Below are 14,495 nucleotides of genomic sequence, written 5' to 3' on the forward strand. Positions count from 1 at the left end.
GAGCAATTTTCTCTTCTTGGATTAATGAAAATTTAAAGTATTTCGATCTAATGGTCGCCTAATGGTTGGAGTAAAGCAAACAGCAAACTGCACAAAAAATAACCCTGCTATATCTGTGAAACATGGTGCTTATATGGAGCTGCATGTCCGCTGCAAGTGTCGACGAATTATAATTCTTTGACGGCATTATATAGCCATCCTCAGAAGAAATGTCAAAGAAAGTGTCGAAATCTTGAGTTCACCTGCCATGTTTAGCTTACAATATGACCATGATCTAAAACTTACGGCTTATCATGTGCGTATGTGACTTGCGCATCATGCAAAACACACATTGTCGCATTTGCCCCAATCTTCCCATCTCAACCCCATTAAATATTTGTGGAAAGAATTGAACAGACATCTAAAGAAACGTGCTGTAACAACAAAGACAGAAGTGAATGTTTCACTGATGGGAAGCGATGGGAAGCTGTAATTAAACAAACGAACCTTGCCAGTAAATATTAACGGTTACTGTAAATAATTATTTTTAATTTTTTCCAAAATTTTAAAAATTAAAATGAAAAGATAATATAATTAAAATAAAATTAATTTAATTGCAAATTAAACATTTTATAAAAAAAAATATTTTGTAGACTAAAAATCGCATCATTGCTGGGGTTAATGTTTTTTTTCAACCATCGTAATACAACTTTACCTTCAATTCTAATATTTACTGGCAATAACACGGAATTTTGCACAGGTTCAGATCTATTGATTTATTTTTAAAGCGTGTTTACTGCAAAATAAAATTTAATGATATTATTATTAAATAATAGGCTATAAATGCACCCCGACTTAAAAGATCTATTATGCACATTAAACGATATAAAAAAAACTTTTTTAACGGTATAAAAAATTTTCCAAATTTTTCTCAACCTCCTATTGAAGACCACATGGGTAAAATTACATTTACCAAAAAGTATAAAAGTAAATTAAACCAAAATACTTTCCCATTATTTTATATATATTAAAAACAACTAATAGTTTTATTAAAGCTTTAAAAAAAATATGTAAGAACTCCTTGTCAAACATTAATACACACACATAATTTCAGTTTAAGGAGTAAAATATCTAAAATCAATTCCTCTAGATGTTAATTTCTCATTAATCCATTGCCTTAGGTAAGGAATATTACCATAAACTCCTGGTATTTTGTCTTCACCGCAACCGATGCCCCATGCAACAATTCCAGCATGATAATAACGATTCTTAACACCTGGTACAGGGCACACTAAAGGAGAACCACCATCACCCTTGCAAGTATCTTTACCTTTTACACCACCGGCACAAATGAAACTCTGATCAAGTTTAAAATGCATGCCAAGACGTGTTGTTTTTAAAACATCTTCACACTGCTTATGTGGCACCACAGGTAAATCTATTTTCTTTAGAATTACTTGATATTGTCCTTCTCGCCCAAATTTATCTTTTCCCCAGCCAGTTGCATAACAAAGTGAATGATCGAAATTTATGTTTGAATCGGGCAAACAAATAGGTCTAACATTTTCCGCCCATTCAAAAGGACTTTCTGTTATCAGTATTGCAATATCGTTATGTAATGGCCCCTTCTTATAATTCTCATGGACTATAATCTCTTTTACACGCTGATTCTGATGAGGAATAATTTCTGTTTGTTGTTGTGTGTCCCATTCACCTGCACGGACTATCAATGTTTCCGCTTTTCTGTTTAGAACGCAGTGAGCAGCAGTTACAACCACCGTTGGTGCTACCAATGCACCACCACATTCATATAAATTAAGAATTTCAGCAGCAGCTTCTTCTTCACGTAAAATCGCTACCATCCAAGGAAATTCACCAAACTGTGCTTCATTATCATTGTCACCAATTATTCTGTAGCCAACTCCATCAGGATTGCGGAATCCACACCCTTCATGTTGAATTGGTGGAACCGGTTTGATTATTGGCTCTGTAGTCTGTAAAAAATCAAATAAATTAGTAACACCTCAAGGTGAGATACTTCTATGCATTTTACTTTGTTAGATATTTCGCAACAAACTTCCAAATAAGAGCACTCTTCACCTAAAAGCCGAATATCAATAATATTGGTACCATCTTCAATTATTTTATTGTCGTTGCAAAGGAAACGTGGTACACATTCTCTGTCAACTCCACACGATTTGTATAAGGTTGGCGAAGGCGTCGGCTTCTCAACAGGTGGTATTGGATTTATTACAGGTACTGTTGGAGTTACATTAGGTGGTACGGGTGATATTACAGGTGGCGGCGTATTATTATCGGAAGATGTGTTAAATATGCCCCTAATAATGTCATCAAGAATAGCAGGACTAGGCGTTTGTTGGGCACAACATGCCGCAACATACAGTATAAGAATGAAATATTCTGTTTTAAATCCTTGACCCATAGTTCTTAAGAATCTGTATAATAAAGAAAAAATAAAAACAAAATATCAAAAAGTTTTTATTACCTTTAAGGAATATACAATGAAGTAATTTACAAAAGTTTAATACTGTTATAGTTAATGGTACTATAAACCTCAATTGTGGTTACTTTTCTGCAAAACAACCGAAATGGACTGTAACTTTTAAGAACACTATATGTTTAATTTGAAATCAAAATTTTTATTGTATCTAAAACAAAAATATAGAAAGAAAAACAAATTTTTTGAAATCGTTTTGAATTTTTAATATGTCCTTAGCCCTTAGCCGAAACGATGACTGCGAGTTGCCAGACAAACGAATCGTTGACTGCACGTATCTTAACCCGTGGCTATTTCATCTATTAATCAAGATGGATTTTCAAGAACAAAATTCTAGTAACTTTTAGTGCTGACCTTTGCTTGTACAATACGTCGTAACAAGAATTAATATTAAATGCAACTATCCAGTCTATATAAAGTATTAAACGTTATTTTACAGCCATCATCAGATGACGCGTGTGTTATGTGATGGTTAAATCTTGTTAAATTATTCACCCATCCCTAAAAATGTATTATCTGTAAAGTAAACTTCTCGATTCAAAGGAGAATTTTTTTTAGCAGTTAATCAACAATTAAAAAACCAACATTTCATATTCGCACTTGCAAAAACCTCTCCCAAATTACGAGACCTAACTTTATGCTATATTTATTAGGCAGCAAGAATATTGTTTCAAATCAGGGTTACTAGCTGCAGGGTGAATTTGAGGAAGGTATGAGTAAGTTAAATTTAAATAAATTAAAATATCTGTACTGTCAACGTTTCTAAAAGAAAATTGGTTAAGTAGGTTATTAAGTTCAATCAAAGAATCACGAACTAGATCCAATATGTTATCATAAAAAACTGGAAGCGTTTAAAACCATTTCGGTCTACAAAAAAAGTCTAAACTGAACTAAGTTGGGCGAAACAACAATAAACTTTCATCAACCTGTACAGTTTTTAGTCGTAACTTATTCCTTAACATATGTAGATAGTTTTTATAATATAAAATAAAAATAAACTTACACTGTTTTTAAACTCAAACATTTAATTGTTTTTCACATAAAGATTTCAACAACAGCTTACCGAATACTAACACTATACCTAAACAAGTAAGATGTTCCGAATGTGTCCCTATGGAACTCTGTTTGGGAAACTCATAGGTGCCACATCCATGTAAGATTTAATCCAACGCAAAAAAATGTTGAACTGTATTGATGCATGGTAGCACAAAGCTGTCTTAGATCTAAGTTAGACTGATCATATGGACCGCAAAGCAAATTCAACTACATGTAGTAGTAGTTTCTGTATATTCCTACTTAACATATTATTGCCTTCCAGCTACAAATTCTAATAATCCTTCCTAATATAAACATCTTTCATCTAATAAATGTTACTGTGAACGGAAAAGTAATACCTATTATAAAACATAATGCGACCGTAAAAGCAACATATGATTATAATTTTTATAGAGTTGACATTTCAATACAGTGAAAGCTTTGTTAAACGGAAGCTCTTATATATGTACATAGCTCTCTAGACCCTAGCTTACAGTTTTCGAACAGAGTACATTCTTTTAAACAAACTGTGATTTTAAATGAACAATATTGCTTGTTCCGTCGATGTTTGCTTAAGAAAGTTGCAACTATATTCTTGAATTCTACGCGATTCATGGTTCACAAAAAATTTTTATTCCAACAAATACCAAGAAATATAATTCATTCCGTAGCCATATCTGTATAATAAATATGACTTGCCCAAAATACTTTCGATTGTTAAAGTTGATGGAAGAACTTCAAATTTTTTCGTTTTTTTTGTTTTGCAAATCTTATATACATAATAGCTTTAGTACAAACAGATCTCACAACAGATCTAGCGAATACTGCTATTAAAAATATATTACTCTTACATAATTGTTTTTATTTTTTTTTTTTTAATTCCTTGATAATCACAAATACACAGATGTGTGTTTAACCCGCGTAGGACTAGCACACCTTACAACGTTAAGAGGCAACAGAGATACAATTGTGCCTTCATATATAAAGTATGAAAAATCTTCCCCTTTCAATTTTGTTATGATAAATACATAAAAGTGACTACAAAAGGTGGCCTCGATATGATGAACAAAATGTTGAGTAAATACACAGCAAAATGATGAACGTTGCATTGGTCTTTGGCAATGTTCTACAACATGATTGATACCACTGGATTGGGATCTTATATTAACTATAGTTTGCAGAGTGTAGATTTTGTCAAACAGCTATGCATGGCTTCACTTGAAAATCGTAGCGCAAACAAAAAAATAATGGGTTAATATTTTCTTCGAAGCGCAGTAGAAATGGACGTATTTTGCTGACACCAGAACCAGGAACTAGTGCTAAAGTATCTCATGACAGAAGTGGATCCAAAGCAATTGTTGGTAGCTGTCATGTTTCCCAATATCTGAGTTGGAAGCAAAAAAAGACTAGAAAGTCATAAGAGGTTTGCGTGAAACCAGTTTGCGATAAACAGTCTATTTCTAATACAATATGTGTTTCTTGCGAAGAAAGACGATATCAGCGAATTTTCATTTTTCTAATAATAACTTACAAAATATATATTGATATTCAGATGTCTGAGTTGGTGAATCAACACCTTTACTCTATTTTATCTGTGGACAGTTTTAAGTCACACTAAGAATAACTGAATACGGGGCTTTATAATATGATGGATCTGCTGTCTTTGTATCTGCCTGTGTTTATCAAATTTCGCTGTATTTTTAGGATGCTGAGAGTTGGATTATTGTGACTGTCAATTATATTGAACAGTTTCAGAGCACGATCTTTAATGTATTTTTCGACTGAATCGACTCTCAGATCTCTGTGGATATCCGCTCCTCTTACGTACCATGGGGCGTTAACCAGTTTTCTTAAGGCAATATTATGCAAATAATATGCTAACTCTATTCTTTATGTTGAGCTTTTTGCTGCTGATGAGCGGGTGAAGGGAGTGTAATATTAGGGCAGCTTGAGCTCGTTTGGACTTGAAATGTGCTTTCCAGGAGTGCTTGTTATCAAAGGTTATGCCTAGGTATTTGAGAGTCCCATTCTCGGCCCATTCTATTTCTTGTTCTTCTACCTTTAATTTTCTGGGTGCTTGGCGGCGCTTCCTGGTAATAAAAATTGCCCGAGTCTTTTCTGCGTTCAATTTTATTTTCCACTTTTTAAAATACTAAACAAACTTACAAAATACATGAAGGTACAATTGTACCTAAGTTGTCTTTACGAAGAGTGAAATCAAATCAGATTCATATCTTAGAAAGTTTTGGAAGATATTTTTCCAAAATTAAAATATATAACAAAAATTATAATAACTTAAGTATATCATCTAAAGGAAAAGTCTAAAGAACTTCTAAAATTTCAGGCAAAAAAAGTTATTGCAATTTGAAAATGTAAAAGTTACAAATGTACCTCTCCCGTCTGACTAGGGTTAATTACCGCTCCTATTGAAGAAATTGTACTCTTACAAGATTGATTGCATACAATTCATCTAAATGGAATAAATTTGTTGCTCGTACTTGCTAAGGAGTCATAATCCCTATTCCGTAGTACTGTTGTGGTTCTCTTAATAAAACTTCTATGCATATCGTATTTAAACAATTATGCATATAAAAAATGAATTTTTCGATGACGTCACGTAAAAGTTAAATGTTATTAACAAACGAACTGACATCTTGCTTAACTAAAAACGAAAGAAGTTGGTATCTATTCTTTCTTTGGAATTAGTTACACAATTGAACATTGTATAAAAAAAATTACAATAAATACTTTTATAGAAAACCAAATTTAATTACTTTGATATTATATAATTCTGAAAGATCGATATTTTGCGGACCGCTTGAAGATTCACCATTTCGTATTTTTCTTATTTATTTCTCAATTTTTAATTTTTCATTTAAATTTTTTTTCCGCATGTACTTACTTCAATAATTAAAGTAATTATTTTATTATTGAAATATGTAAAAAAAATCACCGATTTAATGTCATGACATTTTGTGCTTTTTTTGTGAGAAATATTAGAGTTGCTTTATTAGATTTATTTCGAAATTTATTTATTGTTTACAGAGATTTTATTTGCTCATCCAATCGTCCAATTAACATTTTTGCCCATAAATAAATTCTGTATGATTAATGCATAAACATGCATGATTATTTATTTATTGATCAGTTTTAAGTTTAATCTATATTTACGGCCAGCGGTCAAGTAATCAATTGATAACGATTAAAAGTGCACTTCAGAAGAATATATAGAATCCAGAGAACCACAAAAATTAATGATGTACACACAAACGTACATATATGTAACGTCTTGGTTGGATTATACATAAATGAGATGAATTTAAATTTGCTGACTTACATAACATAGATCGATGAAAAAAATTGATTTGAATAATGGAACTCACTCACTAGACGGAGCTAAAACACTTTTATGCCCTAACAAGAATTCAAATTCGGCAAATGTGAATAATACATACGTAGTAGGAAAAAATGATTTGGAAACCGGAAAGTACTTGATAGACTATAAGTTTGCCGACCTTGCGAGAACTAAAATAAATTTACAATGTGAGGATGAGTGCATCAAGTCAACGCAAAACTAGTTTAGAATCAACTTGCAAAAAAACATAAAATATATGAAAAATTCAATATAGTTTGCCTTTGGCAAACAAGTCTGGAACTAGCGAACTGATGATATAAAAATTAAAAAACCTAAAATTATTAATTACAATAATATTTACCATATAATTATTTTAAACACTGTGCACCACGGTACCACAACTCAACGAACGCTTAGAGCTTGACTCGAATTTAATTTTGTCCGAATGGCAAGACGATCTCGTAAGAACTGACTACTTGTTTGGCAACTAACATAGCAATTGTTCAGTTCCCATCAGCGTAGCTCACCGCGCATTTGCGGCGCAAAGACCAATAACTGAGCACCGGCTCTGCTGCTTAAACGTGAGAGCAAGGTTGAATAGCGATTCAACAACTGAATTAATTCGATGAAGATTTTCAGCAATAATTACACCAGCCTACAATCTCGAATAATAACAAAAAAAATTTTTATAAGTTGGTGTTAGAATTTAAAAAAAAAATGTGTTTTTATATAAAACAAATAAGAGTTTTATGTAAAAACTCTTTTTAGATATATGAGCCATTTTCTTCGAAAGTGGTGTAATTGTGAGATTTTGTAAGGTTTTGCTTTTGAATTTTTTAAAAAATTTGGACATATGTTATTACGCTAGTTTTCTTCTTTTAAATATTAAATAGATTTAAATTTATAATTTAAATGTAACGACTAACACCAACTTCAAAGTTAGCAAAAAGTAAAAATCTTGCAATTACAAAATATTAATTATGGAATCACAATTGAAACAAACCAATTTATTTTTATGAAATACTTACTAAATACTTTAACAATTAAAAAAATAACAAAATATAAAGGCTGTATTTCAACATTTACCATTCAATCAAAATTATTTATAAGGTTAATTTTTTCTTGCCGATAATGGCGTGTCTTTTTATGACGAAAGAAACTATTTAAAAGTTAGACGGATTCGAATAGCAAAGAAAGGACAAAGACAAAAATTTTTTTTTTTTTAATTTATTGAAATTTGGCTGACCATACAACGCTGTTTCGAGTATTGCCAAGTACTCTTCATCAGTAGTCTTTGGAAATAATCGAATTTTATTTAATTAGTTTATAGTCCATATATAATTTGTTTGGATTGCAAGTGCCAGGCTTAGAACTTATTAGGCTTAGAAATTATTTATAATCTTAATTTTTTCTTGCCAAGAGTGACGCGTCTTTAAGACGAAAAGAAACTATTTCAAAATTGGACGGATTTGTATAGCAAAGAAAAGACAAGGACAAAAATTTATTTAATTTATTGAAATTTTTGACTGACACCACAATACTTATCATCAGTGGTCTTAGGAAATATTCAAATTTCTTAATTAGTTTATGTTTAATTTATACTCTCACTATTAATATTTTTTAACTTTTTCCATTATGACACAGTTTTTAAAAATTATCAATCATATCTCTAAATTTATGAAATGTGATGAGTCTGGAATTATAATCTGAACATTTTAGTATTATATTTCCAAAATTCAGTGGTATTTTCCGTGAGAACAATAAATTAAGTGGTTTAAGATTCTGATTCTCACTAAATAATAAATTGTGTACAACATTTTATATGGTTTGCTTTTTAAAACCGTTATCCAACATATCTTCAACCAATTCACTTATTCACCATTAAGATTTCATCACCTTCACTAAAGAAATTAGAAGAAATAAAAACAATGAAAATTAAAACAGTTTTTCTTTTTAAAATATTATAAAAAAAGAATTGATAGTAATTGTATTCATATCTATGATTTACAAATTTTTTGTCAAAATGGACTTACATCCTCTTAAGTAAAATGGCTCATATAGCACTGACAAAGAAAACATACATGCGCTCAGAAAAATAATTTAGTTAATTTAACCAGATTTTAACTAAGTCTGAAATCAAAATATTCTTACTCGACACATCATTTAATTACCTTCGTCATTCATCATTATTATTAAATATTAAATATTAAGCCTATATGCTCTAATCTCTCTCTGCTGATTACTGGAATGAAGTTTTCACATTGCTGTGAAAATCTTCTCCATTAATTCCTAAGAGGTGGTTTTAGTGAGTTCAAGTGTTTTTAGGGTAATTATAAAAATAGGATTTAGAAAATATATAGTCCACTTTAAAAAATATATAGTATTCTCCAGCAGAAAATTTTTCAATTAAATTTTAGCTATGATAGATTTGTACATATCATTGCAATTATAATGAAAATGTAATAATTTGGTCCAAACCAGTAATCATAGTAGACTTCTTGGATGTGATTATTCAATAGATTTTTTTTTACATTTTTAAAAGAATGATAAAATATATCAAGTATTTCTTCTAGAGGATTTGTACATATCATTGCAATTATAATGAAAAGGTAATAATTTGGTCCAAACCAGTAATCAAAGTAGACTTCTTCGATGTGATTATTCAATAGATTTTTTTTTTTTAATTTTTAAAAGAATGATAAAATATATCAAGTATTTCTTCTAGTGGAACAGTTAAAGCGGAAAACCCGCTAATCGTGTAACCATCAATTAAAGTAAAATTTTGAGGGAATACTAACATATCTGAAGGTTTCAAAGTGATAAACATGTTGAGCAATATTTGAAAAACGTGTGTAGTTATGTAAATATAAGGACTATAAGTTCATAAAGGGCTTTAGTCTTACCTCTGAGGTATAGAAGCAAACTGGTACTTACTTTAACTACATTAACTACATTTTCCATACAGTGTCATACCACAAAATCATATTAGTGTCAAATTTCTATTGAAGCATACCATATATAAGTGAAGCATAACATTATATCAAGTTACACAAAAAACGTGTAGTACAGTGTACTTCTTTGAATTAGTAAATAAAAACAATTTAATGAATAGTTTAATAAGTTTTTAGGATTTTTGATAAGTACGTTGTACTTAACCTAGCATTGGAATTTTGAAATTTGTAAGTAGTTCTTTAAATAAATCCGTATTAATACAATGGTGGCATATAATCATTCTTATATTGGAAAAACCTAACACTACATTATTACATAAAAAAACATTGAAAGAAAGCCAACATTTATGAGTTTTCTTTGAAATAACTAAAGAAATTTTATTTATATACATATAAGTAAAAACTTATTTGTAAGCTCGTTGATTAGGAATAAGTTCCAGAATTAAGCTCAAATGAAAGTGCGATAATTATCTTGAGCTGTGATTTTAATTGTTTAAACATCGCAAAAAGTGATTAAAATATTATTCAATACGATGCGAGTGTGAATTTGTTGAAGTATCGTTGTTTTCTTACTCAGAGTCGTTCCATTAATAAAGTTCTTTTCAGCTATTCAAAAATAAAAAACAATAACAACAAATCACTAAAAAAAAAATTCCCCGAGTGGTCTTCTTTTTTTTTCCTTTAATAACAAAAAAATTACCCACCTTGGGAATTGATATACTCGTATTTTTATCTGAAAAATCTATATTTTGGAGAACATGCCTTTTTAAAATCAGTCGTAATATGAAATCGAAACGACTTTGATATATGAATTTAATACAATGATTAGTATAAGTAACCGAATAAAATAGGGCAGCGCTGTGAGTGGATAGTAGTCACAGTTTATATCTGATTAAATATCTTTTGGACAGAATATGAAACAATAGCTTAATTTAAACAAGGGTGACTTCTTCTATGCTTACTTTCTCAATCGTCTTAAAATGAAAAGTGGTGCAGATTAAAAAAAATTTTGTCTATACTACCTTAGGATGAGATAATTAAAAGCTGTTTTAACTTTAAATATTATATTAAGTTTAAGTTTAAGAAGATGTAAAACGACTTTTAAATTACTATAATATATTTAGTAGGAATTTGGAGATCAACAACAGGGAACACAATTTTCAAGCAGGAAACTAAATCTTAAAACGTCTTAAAAAGAAGCTTCCTTAGTTAATACTACATACGTATATAACCGTGAAGTGATATTAAATGGAATTAAATTATTTGTCATTCCGTGATGGCAATAATATCTAAGATTGGTATTCCAATTCCCCCTATAAAAGTCTTGTTAAAAAACAAGAAACCTATTCAATAACTATTCCATATCCCTCACTTGAACGTCTTGCTAGACAAAAAAAAGCATTTAAAGTATAAAATAACTAGCAAATATTAAGTGAACTTCGGCCTAGAACAACAACACTTCCTCAAAATTGATCTAGAAGTAGTGTAAGTCTTCTGACATGTGTACTTGCAGATCGTTGTTTAGTATATATACATATAGCTAGATTAGAAACTGTCTGCATGTGAATATGAAAGATGTGATAAAGTGCTTGTTATGTCACTGCCCGTTACTCTTTAGATAAAGTGTCTCAAAATCTTTGGGAGATTTCCTTTTTAAAGATTTAGCAGACATTGTTGCGATTAACCCTTTAAAACGGTTTAAAGTTGTTATTGAAAAGCAGATAGCTTTTTACTAGAAGACGTTGAGAAAGTGATATAAATGATCTGATTGGTAACAATCAATCGGCTCATTTTTATGATGGTTCTACCATAATAACAAAAAATAACATTTATTTGTTTTTTAACTAAAATAACAACGACCATTTTCATCTCGATATGATTGAATAAAAAAAAATTATAAAAATGCTTGTAGAGAATACAAGTAATAAGCTTTAAATATTATCCAAAGAAAAAACTTACTTCAATAGTGTAATTTATATGACAGTTCACCGATTTCATCTGACTGATCCACATATAATCAATTATTGTTAATATCTGCGTTTTACTAAATCAGAAATGTATTATGTTATTTTTCAGAGAATGTATAAGGCAATGTGATGAAATTACTACCACTTTTAGATGAACTCCCTATCAATGATCGCAGATTAAAATACCCTAAACATGTCATGAGATTCTTAGTATAAATAATATTATTTAGATATATTTCAAGAACTATTTGTAGAGTTTTGCCCGAATTTGATTTGTACTGAAAATAGTATGGAGACATCGTCGGTGTTTATGGAATTGATTCGCGTCCACGTGAATGCTACTAACTTGGCAAATACAATTTTTCATATTAACCAAATAAAGTAAATACATTATTATATTCTATTTTCAAAAATAATTAGTGTTTTATTTATTTATTTGTCACACGTGAAACAAAATAGTTTATATGAACTCAATTAAAAGAGAAACACCCGACTACAAAATAAACTGCGATAGATCAATCTGAGATAGCATTTTAATTATTAGTTCTTTTTTATACTAATACTGATGTTTAAAACGATTCAGCTCCGAATTTGTAAATATTGTAAAAAATCAAACAACAACGCGATGTAGCACCTCTATATAAACTTTATAATTTCTTAATAACTCTATAATCGTTCTAGAATCACATTGAGTTCAAACCAAATATTTCACACAACTATAAATAATATTTATTTGTTGGTATAAAATGTATCTAAATTTTTTATATATTTTAATTAAAAAAATATAATCATTTAATAAATTTCAAAATCAAATGATTTAAGACTTCATAAAAAGTAGTTGGACTTCGCTGAAAAATTTAAAGAACCAGATATAATTCTAAGCTTCATATTAGTTTTATTAAGTTCCAAAAAATTTCACTTTAATAACAAGAAGTATAAAAAGAGTATTTCGAGTTCATTCGTTACAAATAGATGACTTTTAGATCCAACTTAAATATCTTTTCTACTTCTTTAAAATATTAAATAAGATATCACTATACATTTCCATCCAGTTCTCCAGTTATTAAAAAACTATGCAATCATATAAACAAATATAACAAAATAAGTTACATTCTTCTACTAAAAAAATTCAATTGACTGTACAGAAATCATGTCTGCACAGAAAGATTGTATCCGCTCTCTTTTGTCTTCAACATACAATCCAAAATGGATAGCACCATTGATTTTACCATTCCAGTAAATTTCACTCTTATTGAAACTGTATTTTTAAATATTCTTTTGCGTTTTAGCAATGACATGTAGACAATGACGACAATGGTTACAATGAGAATATAACAGTTAGACTGACCGATGGAGTAATGGAAATCCAAAAAAGGTATATAGAATCGAGAGAACCATGAACTATATTTGCATAATATAGATATGGAGACCATATCATAAAGAAATGGGTTTACGTAAAATGTTTAATAAGCAAAAACCCAGAAAGAAACAAAGCTATAAAAATTATGAAAATCGCAGGATGTAAGGACTTGAACTGCTTGCGTAAAGTTATCCTGGCTGCAGATTTTTTGGATGTAAGTGAACTGTCACAATTATCATGCCAAGCTATGGCTGACATTTTGAGAAACAAATCTGTCGAGAAAATGCGTTCGATTTTATGCCCACAGAGTGGTTTAATAGACGAAGTGAAAGAGATTGGGTTAAATCTGAAGAATTTATTTTTAGAAACTGATTGATATTATATATTTAAATTTTTGTTCGAGTTTTAATTTTTATTTATATGTTATGATTTTTTTTTTGTTGATTTAGTCTGACATTAAAAAAAAACTTTTCTAAATACTATTTGTAGTAGTAAAAGAATTGCTTGGAATCTGTACTCTGCTTTTAGCTTTCGTTATATAATAGGCAATATATAAAGTTAGTTTTGAATATATTTACGCTAAAAAACTGAAAGATATATTCTACGTGCTTCAGATAAAAATTTGTTTAAACTGATCTTCATTACTTTGTAGAGCGAAGTTGATATTGCCCTAACAGTTCACAGTAAAAGCAAAGTTTATATATTCAAAATTTTTTCTGATTTCTTGTCTACTATTTAACAACACCCATAATGTATTATTTGCAGTTGTAATTAATATTATAAGTAAACACGAAAAGATAATAAAATTTGTTTAAAAATTCAAAAGATGCTTGAGGTTACGTAGAAGAACGGGGTGTGCAATTGGTATAAGAATATAACAAAATTATATACATAATGTTCTATATAATGTTCTATAAAGTAGAAAACCAGTTCCACCTCGCTGCAATAAATATCCACTGGCACTTTACCAAGAACACCCTTCATCATAAAATAGTAACAACTACCAAAAATAGGAAATTTCCCAAATCCCAAGTGAAAAAACTACGGCTACTGAAATTAAGGAAGCTATAACATTGCTTGATATAAGTGACCAAAGAAAACGATTACAGTACACTAGATTTTTGGAATTGATGTAATTAATATAACCTCAATAATATTTTTCACAATAGATATATATACTCTCTGCTTTAGCTCTTCTATGGAAACAGCTCTTACAAGTTAAAAACGAATATATCCAAAACTACTTCTTGTATTTTAAAGAAGTTGTGTCAATATAGAAAAAATCGTAGTTTTTTTAAAAAAAGCCACCCTCTTATTATTATTTTATTTC

The 14,495-nt window shown here is 29.6% G+C and overlaps 1 protein-coding gene across 1 annotated transcript; it reads right to left on the reverse strand.

Annotated features, from left to right (window-relative positions):
- Positions 1 to 985: 985 nt before the first annotated feature.
- LOC119688471 (phenoloxidase-activating factor 2-like) lies at positions 986 to 7,420 on the reverse strand. Its single transcript, XM_038103147.1, has 3 exons — positions 7,249 to 7,420; positions 2,033 to 2,435; positions 986 to 1,973 (listed from the first exon to the last, which is right to left on the reverse strand). Exons 2-3 carry the CDS (start codon positions 2,420 to 2,422, stop codon positions 1,095 to 1,097), a joined length of 1,269 nt encoding a protein of 422 aa, XP_037959075.1. The 5' UTR covers positions 2,423 to 2,435; positions 7,249 to 7,420; the 3' UTR covers positions 986 to 1,094.
- Between the last annotated feature and the right edge of the window lie 7,075 nt (positions 7,421 to 14,495).

Source organism: Teleopsis dalmanni, chromosome X (assembly GCF_002237135.1).
Source record: "Teleopsis dalmanni isolate 2A chromosome X, ASM223713v2, whole genome shotgun sequence".
Taxonomy (NCBI): Eukaryota; Metazoa; Arthropoda; class Insecta; order Diptera; family Diopsidae; genus Teleopsis; species Teleopsis dalmanni.